The sequence below is a fragment of the Vanessa tameamea genome, chromosome Z (assembly GCF_037043105.1).
Source record: "Vanessa tameamea isolate UH-Manoa-2023 chromosome Z, ilVanTame1 primary haplotype, whole genome shotgun sequence".
Lineage (NCBI taxonomy): Eukaryota > Metazoa > Arthropoda > Insecta > Lepidoptera > Nymphalidae > Vanessa > Vanessa tameamea.
Window position 1 is genome coordinate 12,608,907 of NC_087341.1, and position 21,948 is coordinate 12,630,854.

At 32.7% G+C, this 21,948-nt stretch overlaps 1 protein-coding gene across 10 annotated transcripts in view; it reads right to left on the reverse strand.

Annotated features, from left to right (window-relative positions):
* Positions 1-506: 506 nt before the first annotated feature.
* The window catches only part of LOC113401481 (potassium voltage-gated channel protein Shaker), a 347,194-nt gene continuing 325,752 nt past the window's right edge, over positions 507-21,948 (reverse strand). For 4 of the 10 annotated variants that reach the window (XM_064220490.1, XM_064220495.1, XM_064220494.1 and 1 more), the window contains 8 exons: positions 20,639-20,742; positions 19,711-19,872; positions 18,524-19,167; positions 17,792-17,921; positions 16,042-16,247; positions 12,827-13,053; positions 12,375-12,549; positions 507-8,359 (listed from right to left, as the gene is read on the reverse strand). In XM_064220490.1, the coding sequence (XP_064076560.1) occupies positions 12,382-12,549; positions 12,827-13,053; positions 16,042-16,247; positions 17,792-17,921; positions 18,524-19,167; positions 19,711-19,872; positions 20,639-20,742 (1,641 nt within the window). In that variant the 3' untranslated portion in view covers positions 507-8,359; positions 12,375-12,381. Of the gene's footprint in view, positions 8,360-10,584; positions 10,626-12,374; positions 12,550-12,826; positions 13,054-15,284; positions 15,550-16,041; positions 16,248-17,791; positions 17,922-18,013; positions 18,144-18,523; positions 19,168-19,710; positions 19,873-20,638; positions 20,743-21,948 lie in introns of those variants that run through there. The other 6 variants (XM_064220491.1, XM_064220492.1, XM_064220497.1 and 3 more) reach the window with 6 other exon arrangements.

Sequence of the window (21,948 nt, forward strand, 5' to 3'; positions counted from 1 at the left end):
CAGCCTTATATTAATGAGTATTAATCGTCGTTTTTTTTAATGTGTACAAAGTGAATCTGAATGTAAAAGTAACAGGAGGAAGGGCTCTTTTAGGACTCTCTCAGACAAAGTAAAAATTTATTTTAACCCCAAATATATGTTTGAAGTAAGCGTAAGTATACGACAAGAGATTTTGTGTTTCGCGAATAGGAAATGTAATAAGCACATGAAATCTTTATCTAATCTACCAGAATGTGAGGGCTGAAAAATAATTTTAGTAATGGATTATAAAAAATAGTACTACAATTACATATACACTTCTATTTAAGCAAAATTTAAAGAAACAAAGAAAATGGCGTATTCACTTTAATTTTGTTTTTTTTTATGACAACACCCTGGTTCACAATTCATTAGGTTTTACGCTTTATTTATATAAACACTAATGAAAATTATCAGAAATCTCTACCAAAAATATATCTAGCGTTATTTTAAATTAGGAAGGAGTGGGGACATAAATGAAACATTAATTACACTTTATTGAATCATTTATACAGGTCTCATTTAAAACTCAGGGTACAAAGTAAATTAATGATACAGCGTAGCACTGTTTAAAATTAGACATAACAGTAGGAAAAGCTTCAGTCACACCAAATTTCAAAAATCGATGATAAAAGCGATTTACTCATTATAATAAGACGAAAAACCAACTATACCAGAGTTAACAATATTTTAATGGAATTCTCTAAGCAGAAACGCCAGCTGATGGGTTATAAATCGAACTTACCGAATTTGTTATTGAAACTAGGCCATTGCAAATACCAGGTTTGAATTAATTGTTACCCTACTGGCGCTGCCTTACGCTGTAAATTTTAATATAGTTGGTCTTTCGAACGACAGGGAAAATGTACATCTATAGTGTAATTTTATTAACGAAACATTTATGCCATTTGAACCGTATTAGGTTTAATTATTAACTAAAAGAATTACATGTATAATTTCCGTTGAAAATCTTCTACGGCAGTTCAACATATTGCCATGCCATGCCAAACTTTACATACATACTAAACACCGTATCGCAAAGCCAATTAGTCATCGCCTCACTCATAAATAAAAATTCATACCGATACACAATAAAATATTGTTTAACGGTTGAATATTTGAGTAAGTAACTTCGTAGACGGACTGACATAGCGTCTTTCTTAATAATATTACAATTACGATGAAAGTAATACACTGATTTCATCATATAAGAAAGAAATACGAATTAAAAAACATCTCAATAATCAAAGTCAAGGTTTGAATCTCGGGCATCACATTAAATTTTATGATTTACTTTGGAATAAATCCGTGAAAAATGTTTCGTTATCAGACTTACACTGCACATGGGATACAGTTAGATGGTAAAGCGATAACGGTTTCTCATTTAAACAGAACCATTCACACTTTTGGCGCAGACGCGTAATTATGATTCTTTAAAGAGATAGGATCGCCGACTTCAGTGTTTACACGGGTCGACAATGTATAGACAGATATCTATTGTGTACGCTAGTCGGGATTTTAATGATATGTGGTACAGCTGTACGCGAATGGCTCTATATTTAACGGTGAATTTATAAGCGATTTATAAGTATACGGCAGTGTTTTGAGAATCGAGTCGTCAGTTTTCAGGCTAGAGCGTTGTGCTTCGAGTGCTTTTTATTAATCGCCAAATAATTATTATATTTATTAATGTATTATGCCTATATTTGAAATTGGAATAATATCATATCATGATGTCTTATAATTTAGTATAAATATTGATACTTTCAAGTCAGAAGTTCGTGTCGTTTCAGCCTAAATAAGTTTTTTTTTTAATTTCATTGGCACATGATCCTAACATTGAATGTTCGTAGCTGTACCACATAAACATTTATTAACACTGGCACGATTTTCGTGAAAGAAATGAAGGATGTAACAACTGTGCTAACAACGACCTTACGTTTAATATTAAGTATAGTAGGAGATACTGTTTTTTCTATCATCTTACGATTTCTATGTGCATTAATATAATTGTATCAGTTTTTTTTTTTTCAAAAATACCACATATTACAATTACGTATACGTTTAGAGGCTGTGATCAGATTATTAACAAACTAGGATACGCTCTAAAAAGGCTTTCAATGATCAAATGTCTGAGCAACTATAAGCCGTATTTAACTCTTGTGTGTGACCAAGTTGCAACACGTGGTCTTCTTGAAAGCACTGCTTCATTTATTTCTCATTCACACCTACTAATGGACACAGGTGCTGTTACATATGACAAGAATATTTTGAAATGCACATTTATGTTTTACACAAGGTCGCCTGCACTTATTTCAAACAATTAATTACCAAAGATAAACAATGTGACTCCTAAAAACCATTTGTCAGGTCGAAAGTTTAGATGAATTCCAAAACTCCATAAACTTCTTGCTCCTTCGTGGTAGCTATAGCTAACAAGGTATGGTATCATCTACCCATATATTGAAACTGGGAAGTTATTGAGAACAATGCTTCCCCGACGCATAAATATCTCTTATTATATTTAAATTTTTGCTTCAGAAAAAAAATATATTTACCATAATTAAAGGTCTATTAAAGCTTAAAATTATTTATCGTGTATTTGAATTTTGTAAAGCCTCAGAAATTATATTGTAATAAATAACGCATTGTCAGGGACCGATATATCGGAGAACGTTCAAATTTTACTTATTATAAGAATTTGTTGGCCAATTAGTGAACCTATGTTATATTAACGTACTATAGGAGCTATAAAATGGCTTTGGCCATTACACCTATTTATCTAATAATACTGGATGGACATTAAATTTAATAAATTATCGCGAAAAATTCAGTTTACTTCATAAGATCTCTGGTAAGTATACTATTCGAAAAGCTCTTAATATTATAAAACCTTATATAATTTTTATGTATTTGTAAGAGGTTTAATAATTATTAACTAGAGAATTCGCTCAATTTAATTTAATTTTATGTGAATTGAGATAAATACACGAATGCGGTGTTAAATTTTCAAAAATCGAAACAATAAACAAGCTCTTATTAGTATCTAACAATCAGCAAAATCGCATTTTAATTTATTATTATAACATTATGTTTAACTAAAAATATATGAATAAATATGCCAATCAAGCATATCATAATCGCTATTTATTTAAAGATCAGACAATTTTAAAAATACATCTAAAACATTTAGAATGTAAGTAATTAAATAAATATAAAAATTGAAAGGTAATATACGGCTAATTAAATGTTAGTAATTTTTGATAGTATCCGTAACAATATGAACACGCTTTAATCTGGACGGAGAGGGATAAGTGAAAATGGATATATTGTTTAGATTGCATATTATATTGTTTCCGATATCGATGTACTTTCAAGATTAATTCTCATTCGTAACCTCGTTAGAGTGCTGTTATACAAGAATAATCTAAATCGATTGCTCGGGAAAAGCACCTGTAACTTGAGAGGTTGGAGACATTCATTGTCACTTTCGTCGTTCGTAAGTTTTACCCGAAACAATGTGATACACAATGTTTATTAATTTAATAAAAAACCCTCTGCGTTGTATCGAAAAATTGAATAAAGCATATAAAAATGCATCAAAGCTCCTACGTTTAAATATATACCTCATAAACCGCAAACAATATAGGCGGGTCCCGTTAGAGTTTTAGAATTCATGAAAACGTTTCGACCACAAAAGTTACTTAGCCGAAACACACAAGCAAAATATATATATAAAATAATTTTAGATATTCCACACTACTAAAAGATTTGTGGATATATCCTACATATAAATCTTAAAATAAATACAATATACAGATAAAATTACGATTACAATTTTATACGAACGTATCGGATGCGGTCTCTCCTTCGAAACGAATACCTTCAGACTAGGATGTTGATTTAAAATTTTGCCAACTGCTTTCCTAACTACAAAATTTGATATTTCTCGAATAAGGAGAAAAAAAGATTCCTTCAGCGAAACCTATGTGGTTTATCTAACTACAATATTAAGTTTTCTTGAATATATTATTATTAACGTAAACATCTAGATATATAGATATATATATATATATATATAGCTTAGTCTTTTACACTGAAATAGATTATACTTGAATTTGATTAAATCGTGAATGTGTATAATGTATAGTTCCCGTTCATAAATATTATTTTATAGTTTTTGTAAAATAAATATTATTTATAATTTTGTTTTCGAATCGCTCTACGAACTGGGAAACATAATTAATAGCATTTCTGTGATTATTTACACAAAAAAACACGTGCAGATTTAATACAAGTAATTAAAATTCAATGGAATTTAAATAAAATAATTTAAACACCAAACTAATCTATTAAAACATAGAAAAATGGTCAGTTACTTATATTTTATTTTTTTGGTCGCATCGGGCCCATGTTTAACCACGCCTATACAATTAATATATGTATAATTATATACCTATTATCGATTGATAACCATAATTCATCCGAAAACAAAATTACTGCGATTTTGGCCAACACGAGTAATTCACACTTTCAACATCTAATGACTTTCGTAAGGTATTTTAGGAATGATTATCAAATTTTAAAATTGAAGATATAAATAAATATTTTGTTAAAAAAGGTAATTTACGATAAAATAAGATTTTGGATAAATTGTTAATAATCGCGTAATTTAAGAATTTAAATAACGAACTAAATAACGAAACAGTACTGAACAAGAAATGAGAGGACAAAGAATTAATAATACATCAAAGAAATAAAGTCATATTTCGTCAACAACCTGTACCCGCGCAGTAATCAGAAGCCTTCATGGACCCGTTTGCTGGTTTTGTTTTGATAGTACACAACATGCATGTTCTACACTTAACAGTATTAACATCGACACATCTAATAATATATTGTAACAACCTCGGCCGCCATAAATACAAAATCTTCGAACTCATTATATTTTATGAATCCTACATTCGTTGAAAAAGTATTACTCTCAAAAACTTCTCCGATCCATCTTACTGTTTCAATTGCTTAAAAGTAACAATTGGTTGAGGGCGCGTTAAATTGAATATGGATCATGAAAAACTAAGTCTGCTTTGCATTTGTGCCTTTCTTTCTATTTATCTAATAATGGCTATGGAATATATGATATATCAACCAATTGATGCTTAAAAACGTTCAATTTATCACATCATGTTATCAGTTAAAATTATTATCTAATAAAAATGTCCTACTTGATGCGATGCGAGCTTTATTTCGAACAACTCCATGACAATCTGTCAATTTATAAGATTAATTGATTCTACATACATAGCTATAGACAACACAAATGTTAGCTTAAATTACAATTCACAAAAGACAATTAATAAAACTGGTGTAAAAACATATTACAGAGAATAAACAATTTCGTATAATTATTAGATACGTAACATAAGATATGAAATTGACAGATTTGAGTTAACTTGTTTTCTTTAAAGTCTATATTGCTCCAAGATATGTATTTTAACATTCCATTGAGATCTACTGAAACCTTATTAAAGTCCATTATTATATCAAAAACGCTAAAGGCTCGATGTACACGCTAGATTCGTTATTATTGTAATAAAAGATTTGGATAAACCGTAAGTACAAGTAGCGTGCACACCGAACCTGATTTGTAAGTAGTAAAGTGAATAATATAACATATACACTAAATTAATTATACCTATGTATAGCTACAATCTAATTGGCAGATTTGTGAAATAAAGCGCATTGAACGTCTATTGACACTTATAATTTCTTTAATTTATATAGTGCTCGTTGATTGAAATGTCATTAAAGTCTATATCGTGTCCTCTCCTTAAAATACGGTAATAAGCCACAAAGTGACAGTCAAAGCGTCTATTACATTGAGAATGTAGATCTATTTAACCGTTATGTAATAAATTGCATACAATCTAACACTGATATAAACACAAATTGTCCTACGCTGTTTCTGAACCTATGAGTAATATTTGGCAGCGTTATGTTAATACAGTTTCTATAACTTACCACACAATGTCTATAAACCGGTAATACACCAATATAACGAACAGTTTGTATATAATTCTGTCTTTTACACGGCCACTTCGCGGTCACTGAATTTATCGACGCGAGTTTTACGAGTCTTTGTGATAGCAATATATATTTTGTTGTACATACGCTTTTTGGTTAGTAATTTCATTCGCCTTGTGTTTTTTAAACTTGATTATAGACTAATAAGTTTACAATTAAAACGAAATTGGCGCTCATGTGAATCTGGACTTATGTATGTAGACACTATTTTTAATTCTAATCTAGGGCATAAATATCATGCGTTTTAATTAAAATGTTTAAACTCTATGAAATGTGTATTAATGATATGATACAAATTATTTCAATGATTACTATGACTAACAACAATTTACCATACACAAAATGTTTATAATACCGGCCTTTGGTGAAAACTTGGTGATGCAAATATCAAGAATTTAGTTAGCAAATAATTCGAAGAAGTAATAGAGTAATTAGAAGTTCGAATAACAATCGCGTCAACATATAGAGAACTATAATTTTGAATAAGTAAATAAATTAAAATACTTTAGAAATTGCAAAGCTTTTAGATATTGTTCGTTAAGGATATTTTATTCCAAACTCAGACTTCAACAAACCCACAGAGAAACGTAAAAGTATGAAATTGACAAGTAGACAAGAATCTCGTGGGTTCAGAAAAGTCGAGAGAAATGAGTATTGGGCCGTTATCTTATCAATAGTTCGAACAATAAACACATTAAGTAATAAAATCACTTCTTATTGGATATGTCTATAATATTAAAAGCTAATATGATTATATTATCCATTCTCATTATTAGCGACAGTGTAAAAATCACGCAAGGCAAGCGAGTCCTTAAAATGTTTGATAACATTTCATAGTTCTTAAAGAAATTGTAAAGATCCAATAACATTACAAATTTGACTAGAACTGTTTGCCTGACGAAATTGAGCATATCCGATGTTGTAACGAAGCGCTGTCACTAACATTTCTCTGTTCACAACCATCCTGTATTGTATACTTAACGAATAAAGCCTTTAAATGTAGTAACATATAAGATACATCAACAAGCAGAGTTATGTAAACCTATGATTAATAATCATTAAACTACGATGCTAGTTGCTGTTAGGCGGCCGAGGCTGTCTCAACATTGAGTCGGAGCGGGTCGGGATCACGGCCGTGTGTCACGGGGCTTATACATTGGCAATCTTTAAAACATACGACATTAATCTTACGACTACGTTCCTGACAACACGAGGTTGATATATTTAAATCACCTCGTTCTGAATACTCATTCGACCGCGTTTCACCGTACCTTAAATCCAACTCTAAATTTTATACCGGAATAGTACTTTGATTGAGTCCATTGAAGCGATTGTCTACTATGGTACGAGATTAGCGACAAGGCGCACAGGCCCGACCTTGTGCTGAATATCGGCTTACTGGATTTTCCGTGAAATTATTGTATGCGAGAGAAATTTATATTTCGGCGTCAAATCCATTCGATGCGTTCAGTCTTTGGTCGTACTCGTACCTTTTGGTAGATTCTACGGCCTCTACGTTAAATCGGCTCTGTCTTCGAAGTGGACTATCTCGGTATCTGAATTTCGGCTTTAAATAAATTGTTGCGTAGCCACGTAGGCTTTTTAAATAATCATTTGTGTCACATTGAGTGTACAGTAATCAGTATCAAGCGCGAGTGATTGGGCAGCGTCGTAGAGACAACAACACGTTCACTTCGCCGAAGTCAAGTCATTTTATGCATTAGGCGCATTACGCATGCATGTACGTATTACAAATGTGGCGTCACTCGAAGCTAACGCCTCTTAAAGTGATTCATAATAGGCCTATTTGAATACATATAAGTCGTCAGTAGTATAATTCCTAATATTACATGTGTATCGAATTGTATAAATTATTAGTGTACGAAGCGGTTTGTAAGCTTTCTGGATTTATTTACAATAAGGGCCGAGGCGAATTGCACTCATAGTAGGTACAAGCGTATTCAAAGATATTATTTATAGAAGGTAAGTCGTTAAAAACTTGATTGCTAGTATTTGTTTAAAACTAAAGGATCGCTCGAAATCGAAGCATCTATAAATAGTTCATAAGTGTGTGACAACGCGGTGGGCGTGCAACCATGCGTGCAGGCGTCGCGCGGCAGCGTCGCCGTCGCGATCAGAGGGCGGCAGGCGTGCGGCGGGCGCGACGCTCACACGTGACACGCGGGCGGCGAGCGCGCGGGCAGCCGACCGCGCCATACGGCATGCGCGTGCTCGCCGTCCTCCCGGCACGCCTTACCTGAAACGCATCAAGCGAACATTAATACTTGTAACCACTGGTACGATACCTTCAAGCGTTTTTGATTTTATTTCACATTTTTCTTGTTAAGTTCCTGCATTAATTTGTCATTGCCTTTGTTAACACCTATTTGGATATTGATGTTGTACTTTAATTTTTTGGAGTAATTTAACCATTCGATTAGAGAAAAATTTAATATTCGATATAACTCAAGATATTTTTCAATAATATATTGTTAATTTAAGTTAATAATTAAAACGAACACTCATTTGACACATACATTAAACATATATTTATCTACAACAGTGACATCTGTCTATGACGTGTTATCATTAGCGTACATTTTAAACTAACAGATAAAACAGTGAATACAACATTGTCTATGGAAGGGGGTCGTCACAAAGCCATGCCAGTATTGACAGGACTGCACATAATAACGCAATACTCACGATATACAATCACAACGACTATGCCAATTGTATAATCATTCTCGATTTGCGTTGAGCAGCGAGTTTACACTAAGCTTGATTTTCTATTTATTTAGTTTCATTTATATCTGAGTACTTCAGAATAATTGTATTTATTTAGTTACGATGTGGTACATGATGATGAACAAACTCTGCCATATTTTTATTTTTAACTTATGTATCAAACTATCAAATAGAAATGATATTGCGTCGCATATTTAAAGATACAGAGAAAGAAAACCAAGCTTCTCGCGTAAACTGACGTAAGCTCGAGCAAGATTCGAGAGTTCATGCGAATTTTGTTACCCTACTAGACATAAGAACACAATTCAATTTATTATTAGCTACCACTGTAACATATAACAAAACCACAAACATTATGCTGCAAGAAATAAGGTATAATTTTGATTCTCAATATTTGAGATATTTTGTCAAGCAAATGCCAATCGGTAGAGTATATATAGATCAAGTTGAGTGTACGGAGTGATTTGTTAATTTAGTGCGAAGACTGGGATCACATTTTATTTATTAATTACACAACACATTCAATCGGACGAACACTTAACTGTAAAAAAAAAAACGAAAACAAAAACAAAGTTGTAAACGTCTATGTATTAAGTATTAACCCCCGACGACTCGACGAGCGATAATTACCTATTTACGTTCGTTACAAAGTCAGATATACGTGAGAGAATTTCTGAATTTGTTAATCGACAGCCTCGTCGGGGTTTAAAGCTAGTACCACGTGCCGATGTCAAAACGTCTTTGATAGTTATTAACAAAATTTTGAATGCATTTGAAATCATTTTAAATGCACAATATTTCTATTTTTTTCACAGATATAGAGGGTCTTATTTGATGCAAATTATTATTAAAACAGATAACTTACGTCGGACAAATACATTTAATTAAGTTGCTAAATTAAATTCGCTTGTAACTGTTAACGATACGTAATATTCTATCAGAATGATTGCGTGCATAATCCATTGTGGTTTTTGATGACTGTGGTGACGGGAGCAAGTTGCTTTAATATTGATACGTGATATAAATAATTACGTTTCCGTGGATATTAATTGTACGGCTTTTTTATATATACATAATATTATTACGCGAACAATAATACATAATATTATTTAGATTAGTAATAATATTTTACGTCTCCACTCACGTCCTCCAGAAACATGAAAAGTACATAGAAAAAAGGTTAATACATTTCCTGAAACTCTGATGAATGAAGGTAAATAAATAAATATTAGTACAAAAGGTATCGATAAAATCAATGTATAAAATCCTCTAGAAAATAAAAAAATAAGGAAAGGTATTTTAATGAACGAATGAGTTTATTTCTTATCACTAAATTGCTATCATAACGCAGTACATAGGTAGAGACAAGTCTCGTCGACATAGATGCAATTTTTACCTCTAAATCTGTGATTTTATGTAAATATTTCTAGTTTATTAATGGTGACAGACGTTTCAACTTCGTACCGTTTTTTTTTAATACAAAACTAAAGCCAGACACGGGACAGAGGGACATGATAACGTATGGATGAGGTAGAGACACCGCATGCCTGCATACAAAATAATAATCACCATTTAACACACCAATAAATTAAGGCTAGCGGGGTCCCAGTCTAAAGCCGAAGTTCTATGAAAAAGATATCAAATAAACACTGAGTAATAAATCGCAGGTTGCTTTTTGATAGATCTACGGCAAGAAGTTTTCATGCTAATTACGTTTTCTGTTGACTAACTTACAATTTAAGACTGTCCCGGGTTATGATGTATGTCTACGGTGACTGAAGAAACGAAAAATGCATTAATGTTTATAATTAGATTACAAAATAAAATTTTAAAAGATGTGATGCGCTATTCTTTTGTTTTTCATTATGAATCTATTCACAATTCGATCGATGATTTTATAACAATGATTTTTTTATGTCTCAAGTCCGATAATATGTGAATGTAGTATGTAATGAAAACCTCTTCATGTTTTTAAAAGTTCAACAATATTTCTTATAAACAAACCAAGAAGACACAATTAATACATTTTAATTTTGCGATTTTTTTGTTACTTTGCAAAAATATTTATTTTTGATTTTCAATTACTTTTGATCAAAAGCAGAATGCGTCAAATAGGATACTGATTTTTTTTAATTTTATTAAAGATTTAGATTTGGTTACGAATATATATATATATTTAGATATTTAAAAAAAGATAGCCTATTAAAACTTGAATTACAATATGAAGGGTAAATATAAATGAAGGGCGCTGTTACAAGCTGATATTAAAGTTTAAATGTTCTAGATAATTCCCCTGAGCTAAGAGAAAAAAAAAACACCATTATTATAAATAAAAAGCAAATACAAAAATATATGATATTGTAAAATATGAACGCAAAAATGAACCTTATTAGTCGAGTCCTATTTATTGTTGGAACGCGGTTATTTAAATGATCGCCTTCACGGCTGTCGTCCACACAAGAAGCTCAGACATGTGACATAATAGGCGCAATGCAGCAGGCGCGTTAAATCGCTTACGTGAACTTCATATTCTTTGCTACAAAATCATGTAGTAACGTAACACAATTTACGCCTCGAATTAGTGTATTATTCAGTGTTCTTTCAATTATTATTTGTATTTTGATTTGATAATTATGTCTTTTTTTTAGTAGCTACATATTTTATTGGACGGAAATTCTCAGCAAACAGAAGAGTTGCTATTTTACAAACACCTAATTGCTATTTACATATATTTTAAATAGGAACTAAGTGTTTTTATTACTCAATTAAATAAATATTAAATGGTCTAGTAACAAAAATGTTCTTTGAAAATTCCCGAAATTTAGGTAAGTAAAAGTTGTCACAACAATAGTTTAAAGTAATATAGGACAGGGGGTGATGTGGGACCGATTCGGGTCGTGCTGAGCACGTGACGGGTCGACGGGCCGTGGATGTGACGTCACGGGTGCGCTGCGGGCTATCGATCACCCCCTTCCATTCACGTCGCGATCGAAGAGGCTGCATCACGCCGTGTCACTGACATAAGCCATTCACTTCAGTCTGTTCGGAGTTGCCGTCTGCGGTATGCCTTTGGGCGCTCTTCACAAAATATTTTGTTCAACGTGGATTGCGAGTTCTTTAAGATAGTTTTTTTTTTGTTTTTGTTGAATCGATGCTTTACTATGATGTCTTTTACAGTGTTTTATTTTACATTATTTTGAGTTTTATCGTTGCGATGGTTAGTTACTATTTAATAATATGATTTTTGAATTGTGAAAGAGTTATTATTTTTATTTAACGTTGTTGATTGTCCTCCATTTATCACAACTAATATGATTTAAAATCTGAAAACTTATCTGAAAATAATAATCACATTCTATGAATACATGATGTTCATTATAAAATTACAGCAATAAGTTGATAAATATTAACTGTAACCACATTTCAGATCTCAAATGATATGATGACTAATAAATGCAGTTCCCAATGCTCTCTAAATCTCAATAATATAATCTGTCCGTGGAAATAAAAATATGGTAACTTACTCGTTGGTCAGACGTCTGTCTCCAGGGCTTCAGCGCCCGAAGCAGCGTGCAAGTGGTTGACGCGCACATTGCACGTCGTGCGTCTGCGCAGCTCGCCGCGCCGATTGTCTGGCGCGTTCGCGTTTGACCGGTTCGCCTGTCGCGTTTGTTGCTTCTGCACCTCTTGCTGCTTTAGCTAGTTTAAGTGGATTACTTTGTCACAGTTTATTCATGTTGGCTCAAAAAGTAACATGTTTATAGTTATGGTTATTCTTTCATTATAATGATTCCCCCTAAATTATAATATATTTACATAAGTATTCAAGAAAAATAAATTGTTGTACAAACTTAAGTCACTTACTTGTGGAGTATTTTGTAATACATTCGCAATGCTTTGATATACCTGAAGTGTATAGTGCTTCGCGCTATTTATGATGGTCGTGGTTGAATGGCGTGAGTCACTGAAAACGTACTTGATTCAAGCGCAGTAAATCCTGGTGTTCTAACGCGGCGATGTCGTCCACGTTCCCTGCAGCTTCCATAGCTGCTTGCTGCTCTAGAAGAAGACGTTCCTCCTCACGAAGCCGACGCATGTTGCTCTCTAGATTAGCAGGATCTGCCGCTAAGGCCGAGTCCTCTAATTCCATCATGTCGGACGATGAATCATCGCTCACTGATGATTTCTTAATGGGTCCTGAAACTGTTTACGACATTTGTTATTATCTTTGTACAAAAAATTACAATTTATTACCCGTCTCAAATGTTGTTACGATGGGACCTTATGAGAAGAACACCGTATAACGTATGATACCTTTAGATGTCGTTGCGAACGCAATCGAGTTTATATTTGCATTATATTAATCTATGGTGCTTTTGATGAAAATCAGTGCTCGGATAATGCTGATGAGTACTTTTGGAAAAAGAAATTGAGTGACGTATGCTGTGAAAAGAATTAATTGGTTGAGTTTAATGTCCATCTTGTAATTAAGAGTACCTTATTATATTTCTTTATTTAATAGACACTGTTAGTAATCTATTGGTTGGTATGTGTAGGTATCTACATAAAATAGATTTTGTTTAATTCTTCCGATTGTTTTTCTGACGCTGTACATAGTCAATTACATGTAACACAGTTTTAAGGTCCTATCCAAAACAGCATTTGGTACAGATAATATAAGCTATAAAACTGTAGCAATATCCAAGCTCATACGCTGTTATTATATGCGGTAGCGTTTACTTTTTAATGGAGTTTTAGAGTAAAATATCATAAAGCCAGATGGTAACAATGAAATAAAGAAGTTTTACAAATGCAATTAAGGCACTACTTTTGTTGTCTTGTGAAACAATGAAGAGTTGATTTGTTTTTATAAAGATAGCCTCTGTTTACTACACCCTTTTGACTTTTATTACGAGGATGGAAATGTTTACACTTAAAAAGAGGAGAATAAAAGAACTAAAAGACTTTTTCGCTTTCTGATTAATTAGTTATTTTATAATTACGTTCTGGAATGTATATTCTATAATTAAAATTAAAAAAAAAAAAAAAGAGTCGCCATGCTAGATATTGATATTGAAGGATATTATCGATACACCGTGTAGACGATATTAATCCTCCTTTGAATTAGAATTATGATTTAAATCACAAAATAAAAAACAGAACGATTTATTAATGTCTATAAAATGAATTAATGCGCGAAAAACATGAAACACGAGCGGCGAGATATATATTTAATGAAAGGAAAATGAAGAGTGCAGACTGCTTTCACTATCGTTTTCCCGATATTCACTACGTTATGTTTTCTAAACAGAGACACGTGACATGTTTACAAACATTTACTTTAAATCTGAACTGACCGACTATACTGCAAATAAATGCAAAACATACAAAATTAAACCAATGTGGAATTATGAGTCCTGCGGCTTCAATTAAATGTATGATTATCCAATCACTTTATCGCTTAAGTATATGTTAAAAATCAATTCGAAATATAGATGTAATATTATATTCATAAATTTTGATAAAATCTTCTAACCTACACTACTATAGCATTATACTTATAAAAACTCTAATCAATTAGCCTAAAAAAGAGCGTCTAAATAACATTTCACATAAAGCCTACGTTCGATTTTTGTGAATGTTGTTTATTTATACCTTACCAGTCAGTTTCATTTTAATTAAACATATTGATAAAGAAATGTAATAAGCAAAAGCAAAAAAATATCATTAAACACATAAAAGCGATAAAATGCAAAATTTAATTACAGATAAAAAAAAACAAGCAAACATAATAAAAAAAAAACTTACTTCTGACAGCGAAAAGCTGAATAAGGTGCTTACAATTAAATATAAAATAAGATTTTTTTAGTTAAAAGCTAGATAGTTTAAGTAATCATTAATTTGACTATTTTCTTTCGAATTTACTTTGAAATTAAATTGTAATATTTATTAATGTGAAGAAGATTTTCTAAATACTTTAATGTAGGAAAAAAATGTCTGTGTACATAAATCAGTCCATATAGGATTTTTATCGTATTGAGTCGTTATTTTTAGTGCATTTGTAAGCACCAATAAACCCGCACTTTATGTGAACAAAGTGCCCGTTACCTACACGATGAAAAATAAAATAAGAATTGAATTTGCTACGAGGAAAACTTCGCTACGTCTTATCTATTCTTTGAGAAGGAGCTTAAGATAGTGCGGGCGAAAGAAATAAAACGACGGCTTACTTCCCAGCGGGCATGGAAATGTTTGAAGAACAGTTTAAGCCGCTTTAAAACTAGTATGCCGTGCTACCGTCTTTTAAATATCCGTTCAACAAATAACTATAAAGAATTAATAAGTTACTTAATAGTTGACTAATTGTTTCACGGCCTTTAAAGTTATTTAAACTATTTAACTGTTTCGAAGTGCTAAACAAAAAAAGGCAAGCATTTCAGAATGCGATCAAAATTCTATTATCTTCAAATAAAATAACATCGCAAACATAATTAAGAACAAAATAAACAACAACTTTTGATGTGGCATCTTCATATAACTTATGCTAATATTTACATGAACACTGCACTTCTGGCCTTATCATAATATCACAAAGATCGTCTCTATCGATAAAATCTAATCCGCACTAAACAAACAAACGCACAACACTATATAGTCAATGATCACCGCAGAACTCGTCTCTCTCATCGTCCTTCCCACCTGAAAGTATTCAAAATGAACTTAAAAAAAAACAAATAAAAGGAAAAAGCGAAACGTGCACATTGTATCGTGGCGGCTTTTGCATGCGGAAATGAAATTAAAGATAAGGGAATGACTATGGGAAATAAACAAAAAATTGTTTCGTGTTTGATAATCGCACGTTCGTTTACAATTTAATCGACATTTGTTAAAACACCTTCACACAAGTCGTTTTCATTGATCAACTGCGTAATTGACAGTGATTTTAATCGAACACACTTTAAATATAATTGAAGTAATAACAGATAAAACAGATAAAAAATTTACCGTTTTAGATATAAGTTTTTATTGATGCTATTTCAATATATTTTTCAATAAAATGTTTTTCTTGTGCAGGAACTATTGGTTAACAATAATCGATCGATATAAGTGGCTGTTAGATAGATTTCTATACAAAGAATTAGAGTAAATGCAACATTACAATGTGATCTCTAATATTTAATAAAAACTTACTCAAGTAAGGTTCGCCCATAGTCCCGGGCAGGTAAGGGCAGCTTGTGACGTGGTTGAAGTTCTGGGACTGCATCTCTTCTTGGTCGGTCTCACGGTGATAGAAGTAATTAAAGTTAGATACGATGACAGGCACCGGCAGAGCGATCGTGAGGACACCAGCAATCGCACAAAGCGATCCCACGATCTTACCCCACACTCCAACAGGCCTATCGGAAAGAAAACGTTGTATATCTCATAGTTGGATTGAGTCATTGGTGATACAGAGCTCAAAAAATATAAGCCCAATGATTATGAACATGCTTCATACACCCTGCACGGGGAATAATATAATAGATGCACTAAAAATAAAAAAATAAATAAAAATAAAAACAAAAATTTCTGGTTAAAGTTTATTTAATATTTTTTGCAAAATTGGATATATTTTATAATTTTAAATACAATTTCATACGTCACCATTCACACACGCCAGCAAATTTATACCTGCCATTTGCATTAATCGCACAGCAAAATTTTAACGCTAGCACTATGTCCAAAATAACCAAAACTCCAGTCTTAAACGTATTAACAGATTATAAATTCGCTTGCAAAAATAGATTATAGAGGCTATTAATACATTTAACGCACCGAGTCTTGAGCTTTTTTGGACATCAAAAATCAAAAGGAATCTCATATAAATTATAAAGGTAAAACGAAAATGATATTATAATTAATGCATTAAATTATCTAAAGGAAAACTATTTACCATAAACGAAAATAATAAACATTGCAGCATACATGCAATACGCCACTTTACGTCTAACGTATAAAGTATACAGGTACATCCTAAATCGAAAATGGTGTGAAAACTAAACATTGATAGGCGACGGAAAGAATAAGCAGTAAAATGGTTGATCGACAATTTTACATAGTAGCAAATGTGTAAAATTTACCAGAACAATATGGATTCTGGATATTAAAATGATTAACATGAATATGTGGTAATCAGGACAGATTCAGCACTGGGTGAAGAATAGCAAAATAATGTAAATGTGGCTATGTGAAGAACAGCTGTTGAGAAATGAAATCAACATAAGTGCAAGTCCTTTATAATCACCATTTTCGATAAGCTATATTAGATCCTTAATATTTATAACAATCACAACAACAACACATCGGACAGGAACATTGTACAAAGATACTTCAGCGAAAGCATTACGTAGGAGCACATTTAACAGTAGGACGTGGACATCGAGACACCAACAGGACCACTTCAACTTGATATCAAAGCAACGAGCCTCCACAGTTTAAATTCATCTTTTACATTTATTTTATCAGAGTTGAAGTGCATCTCTATACGTAAAAGCGTTTTTTTCATTTGATAACGATTTGGAAAGGGCGATTGTCACACCGACGACGGTTGTTGTGGTAAAAAGAAATATCGTTGTTAAAAATATTTTTTGTGTGGAAAATTTTACAACTATGCTTCCATGTAAAATTGTGAGAGTCCAGTGGAATATTTGATAGTATGTAAATAAATAAATGTCTACGACGAACTGTCTGAACGTGCATTGTCTGTTTAAGTAAATAGTATAGATAAAAATGTTCGGTTATGTTCTAGGCGAGCCGTCGATAAAATCAAACTTAAAGCGTAAGTTACATGATGTGGCGAAATAAATCACAACCGTGTTAAAATGCCGATGTAAAGTTGTACGATAAAATGAAATGACGAGAAGGCATAGATGATATTTAGGGTGAAGTCGCTGTATCATACGTCATATCGCCGTATCCTACGGTCGTCATTGTCACGACCGCCCACCAAAACGCATCAGGTATGGATTTGAAGAAGCTGTTCTCACTTCCGGCTTCCGCGAAGTACACCGCAGATGAAAACAGCACCACACCTTTAAGCACATACGAACGCGCATACAGTGGGATTACAGTGCGAGGGAGTGACTGCAGGTGGGCACCGGGCGGGTCGCGAGACGGTGGTTACCTCATGTCTCCGTAGCCAACAGTAGTCATTGTTATGACGGCCCACCAAAATGCATCAGGGATGGAGGAAAAGTTTGAATCGGGACAATCTTTATCAGCAAAGAAAACTGCACTTGAGAACACGACCACCCCTGTGAACACAAAATATTTGGTGCACGAACGCCCGCAGCCAACCCGCAGCGCCCAGTTCCATGGCCTCGATGATTGTGCGTAAGTAACATCAAATGCCACTATGACGCAATCCACAGTTCCTTATTTTATTCCTATATGAAGCTGTTATTTTTAAGCCACATAAAACTTTCATCGAATAGAGGTTTTTCAGACATATTTCCTTAACCTATCCTGGAGTTTTGATTATGCTACTTTTATTGATTATTTTGGAATAAATTTGTTATATGTGTATAATACTTTTGAATAAAAAGTATTATTTTGATGTGAACATACAATTTATAAAGAAACTCGCGGAAGTCTTCTAAAAGAAAAATCGATTGATTTATAAAACGGTACTTACCGATAAAGAGGAAAAATATTAAAAGCCCAAGTTCTCTCATAGATGCTTTAAGAGTTCGTCCAAGAATTTGTAAGCCCTTGGAGTGTCGCGATAACTTGAAGATTCGGAAGACTCGCACGAGGCGAATTACCCGAAGTATAGCGAGACTCATGGCTTGATTGGTGGATTTGTCTTGAGGCGAAACCGGAGCTCTTGGTAGGTTCAAGGTATCTTCTTCTTCGGCGACGACGGTGGCCAAGGTAATGAAGTAGGGGATAATAGCTATTATGTCTATTATGTTCATCACGTCTCTAAAGAAGTTGAACTTATTAGGACAGGCAAGAAACCGTACTATCAATTCGAAGGTGAACCAGATTATACAGAGTGTTTCTATTAAGAAGAAGGGGTCGGTGATATCGGGCACTTCGTCTTCTTCGATTTTGGTTCCGTTGGTGGTGGTGTTGAAAACTTTGTAGTGTTTAAATTCTGGCAGAGTTTCGAGACAGAAGATCACGATGGACAGAAGGATGACGAATACTGAGATGATAGCAACGACACGGGCAGCCTGGGAGCTTTCCGGGTATTCAAACAGCAGCCAGATTTTGCGCTGGCGTTCGTTTGACGGCAGGGGTTTCTCCTCCTCCTTTATGAAACCTTCATCCTCACTGTAAAAAATAACACTCTGTCATATCTGTAAATCTGCATAAGCAGTTGTTACATTTTATAAATAGCAGCAATATAAATGTTCGCATCGAAGCACGCTGGAATACATTTACAATGTAAAGTAATCACAAAATCGAACTGAAATCGTAATTTGTTGTTATAATTCATTCAGTCGTTACATTATTACGGCGTACTAAATATTTTTGCATATGAAGTAAATTATAAGTAATTATAAGTGAATATATTATCAGGAAACGTTTGCAGAATTTAAATTTTATATCATAATAAATATTACTGTAAAGCGATATATGTTGTTTTTAATATATATAGAAATTCAATTCAAAAATTACAATTTTTGAATGTCATGTACTATCTTGATTTTTTAATAAATCTACATTTATTTTTGAAGGTAATATTCAAGTTTTTAAAAGTATGTATAAATGTTCAAATATTTTGTGAAATTATTAATAAAAGATCGTTTTAGGTAACAAATCAACCATGTCTTATGTAATGTTTGAAATTGAGTGTCAGGCTATAATAATAACCGGAATTTGTTGGTGGCCTGCTCCCCCAGTTCGTAGAACTTGATCTCTTCTGAGAAGACGTCCAGAGGGACGTTTACGGGCCGACGTAGTCGACCCCCGCTTTGGTAATAATAGAGGATGGCGTCAAAGGACGGCCTGTTTCTGTCGAAGAAATATTCGTTCCTGCAACAACAACACATTTTAAATAAGGTTCTTATGTAATTGGAAATTTTCTATATAAACTATATACTGCATTGTACTTCAAAATATAATAAGAAAAAGAGATTAATCAAAATATATGTTGTAAGTTAATATTTGTCAATGTGGATTAAAAAACAAGAAACTTAATAGTGTAATATTACCCGATAAAAAAATAATACAGGATTTTAACTACAATCTTTTGCTTGCTATCGATAGCTAAATATGGTATGTCTTTGTGTTAGAGCATGTCAAATGTAGCGACATACAGACAGACAGTCAGACTTCTGGGCAACAAATAACATAATCTGACAAAATTACTGACATCACACTCTCAAAAACGGCTATATCTACCATCTTGCTATCTAAATGGATTTATTATGGCTTCTTAAAGTAGTGATAATAATTATATACTTGTACGTTAAAAAACTAAAAACATAATTTCTTCAGCGTCTTTTACGTTTCCTAGCTCGTTTCAGGTAGCGACACACAGAGGATTGTTAAAATTTGTTTACTTTCAATAAAATTTTATATTTCAGTTACTAAATATAATAATATTTAAACATATATGCGAAGAACAGTCATCACATTTAATAAATATATAATTATTTATTAATTAATTTAATTAAACAATTTCTTAAAAAAATAAGATTTTGTGTTAACTATTTAGTACTTTTGACATGTTGATTAAATTGATTTATATTTGATTTATATTGATTTGATATTTGTATAAAGAATATATTTTTCTTACCTCAGGGGGTCAAAGTATCGTATCCTCCTAGCAGGATCGCCCAGCAGTGTTTCCGGGAACTGGTTCAAAGTCCGAAGTTGAGTTTCAAATTTGAGCCCGCTTACCTGTTAACAAGATAGTTATTTAGTATTACAAATATACGTATATATACTATTGATAACCTTCTGCTTATTGAGATTTCGTGAACATATAAATTGTCTACCAAAATAATTTATATAGACGATGTTGTTATGTTATAGTATTACTTGAATATTATGGCCACCTGACCGGCTTCGACCACTCTCAAGGGTTGGCTGGTCAGTCAACTTCGCAGGCTATTATAGTGTACAAGTATAATCGTCAACAAAAGTGCGCTCTCTATTAATGTAGATTGAAATGTACAGTTTTGTTTTGTGTAAAAATCCTTTTATTAAACAATACCTTTAAGATGGATATCAGAGTCAAGGAGAAAGTCCATTTCTCATTCGAATATCTGCTTTACAATCATGTTGTACTGACCACTAACTGACCTAGTTACGCTGTGGACCGTGCATTGTTTTAATACAGATTCCGAACAATTAATTATATTAATTATAATAACAAACCTTATTATTCAACTTGGTTTAACTGACTTTTATTAGAAAAGCTTTATCTTTCTTTTCTTGTTATGCTAGGAAATTGTCATGAAAATAAATTCCATTAAATTGCACTGCAAAGAAGCGTAGCCTTTGATTTATGTTAAGGAGATATTACAGCCTTGTTATAGATTAAGTCGGAATATTGTTTAGTAATAAATGGAAAATTACGATGGTGATATATTCCTCAGCTTCAAACCAACATTATGCTCTGTACAATATAGGTTTTTAATCTTAATTGGGTCATTTGAAATATTTCTTCTTAAAAGATAAAACATAAAAATATATAACTCCTAAAAACAAAATCAACTTATCCTTTCAATAAGAATTAATGTTAAAATTACCTAGACAATAATAAAAGGCTAACAACAAACAAATGTAACGAATATATTTTATTAAACACTCAACCCTTTCCCTCGACACATTTCAACATGCTAACCCATGCATGGGGTATGGGGCCAAGGTCGAGAAGCAATGCACTTTTCTTAACGAGGTGCGGGTGTGCCATTCATGTGATATGACCGAGAAAGGTCGAGATCGCGAACGTGTCATAACTCATAATGTAATGCTTTGCGAGGAACACGATAACGGTTCTTGTTAGCTTGTCACTTACATTACATGCATACGGAATGACAAGATATTATTGTGAACAATTTTCCGCTGTAGGGTAATGGCGCATTTGCCTTCGCCCACGTG